At 29.4% G+C, this 1955-nt stretch overlaps 1 protein-coding gene across 1 annotated transcript; it reads right to left on the bottom strand.

Annotated features, from left to right (window-relative positions):
* Window positions 1–874: 874 nt before the first annotated feature.
* LOC124892466 lies at window positions 875–1707 on the bottom strand (the record flags this gene model as incomplete). Its single annotated transcript, XM_047403747.1, has 2 exons — window positions 1288–1707; window positions 875–959 (listed from the first exon to the last, which is right to left on the bottom strand). Coding segments are annotated over exons 1-2 (505 nt in total), but the record flags the coding sequence as incomplete, so codon positions are not given.
* Window positions 1708–1955: the final 248 nt, after the last annotated feature.

Raw genomic sequence — 1955 nt, 5'->3', positions numbered from 1 at the left:
GATATGTGTTCATTTAATACCATTATAAATTAGCATTCGAATTAAAGATAAGTTTGCGGTTTTAATGCAGATACATAATTTATTGTGAGATATTAGTTACAAAATACATATGCAGTGTTGATTTTTTTCTTAAAAATACATATTGATTATACATCAAATGTATTTTTAGCATATAAATACATATGCAGTGCTAACATATATTTGCAGAATATGTCATATGTATTTAAATTATTGAACAATTAGGAACCAAATAAGTGTTTGGTTAATCACAATTACCAACTTTAACCTAATATATATATATATATATATATATATATACATACAATATTAAAAATACATATGAACTGTATCTTCAAAATACATATGCAATGTTCAGATTTTGCAACATATACATATGCAGTATTCAAATATTACTGTGTTCAATTGTCAAATATGATGCATAAATGTATTAACTAAAAAAAAGTTCATGATTATAAAAATTGAAAACAAAGTTTTAAGCAATAATACTGAAGAAGAAATGTATCATTTGAGATATTTCCTACAAGAACGCCTATTGTGATCCTTAGCCCCACAACCACCGCATGAGTTGATGTTCTTCTTTTCAAATATATCTTGACCTGATTTTTCACAACCCTTCTTTGCAGGTCTTCCTGGAAGTCTTTTAAATTTTGGAGACAGTACCATTTCACCAAGTATGCTCTCTGAAATTATCCAGTCATCTTTGTGTAAAAACAGGTAGATGGAAACATCATATGTCTTCAAAATAGTTTTTGGTTAAAACAAATCACAATAGTATGGCCCTTCTCAAAATTCTTTCTCTCTAACACCGGACAAGCATGTGCGCATGGTATCTCATCTAGTTGAAATACATTACATGCGCATTTCTTTTTCTTGAGGAAAACAATGAAGTGCTTTTCTTTGTCATGTACCATATACACATATTCTGTGGCTGGTACAACCTGATATAAAAATAAAAAGTTAAATGCAATGCTACAAAAAATGAATTCTCTATTCTATGATATGTTGTAAACACACTAGCATTTTGCAGGAAAAATAAATATGCAATAAAAATACATATGCAGAGTACATCATTTTTCTGAGCGTTCAAATACATATGCAGTGTTAATAATTTTCAATACAAAAAAACATATTCAGAATACATGTTATGTTTTTATATGTTCATATTGTTTGTGTTGTATATCTTTTCATTAATTTAAAACTGAATGAAAGGTATTTTCATACTTATATTTTCATAATTACAAATTTCACAAATCTAAAAGGTCATACCGTCATACGAGTACACAAAGCGTCATTCTCTTTGAGTATGTCATTAAACTTTTCAATGAGTGTTGTGAAGATATATGAAGCTTGTTGCCTATTTTTGCAATTCCATTTTGCAAACAGTAAACGAACTTCCTCAAGAAAATCATAAATTGGCAGGTCTCTAGCTGATACAAGTACTCTATTTATTGACTCCGCAATATTTGAAGTCAAAGTCCATCCTTGGTGAACTGTTGCATACGACCTAGCCCACTTTTCATAACTAGCTAATTCCAAATATTTCTTCACCTTAATATCAACCGCCTCAACTTTTTCCATTAATATGTGGAATTCTAACTTTGAGTATGCTTTGGCTATTGTATAAAAGATTTTCGACAATGCATTATGTGAATTTCTGTAAAGTTTTTCCACAGATGCCACATACATGCGTAATGTGGTACATCTTTGAACACATCACCAACAACCTTTATGATGCTTGAATTTCTATAAAAAACAACACACATATTTTGTCTTTCCCCATACGCTTTCTTTAGATTCTCAAAGAACCACGTCTAAGATGCATCATTTTCAGAATCAATCGCACCATATGCCAAAGGAAATATATGACCTGTATATATAAAACAATTTTATGCAGTCAAATATAAATACATATAAGAACTGCATATGTATTTTTT

Source organism: Capsicum annuum, unplaced genomic scaffold, assembly GCF_002878395.1.
Source record: "Capsicum annuum cultivar UCD-10X-F1 unplaced genomic scaffold, UCD10Xv1.1 ctg47516, whole genome shotgun sequence".
Taxonomy (NCBI): Eukaryota; Viridiplantae; Streptophyta; class Magnoliopsida; order Solanales; family Solanaceae; genus Capsicum; species Capsicum annuum.
This window is presented reverse-complemented; position numbering and strand designations above follow the sequence as displayed.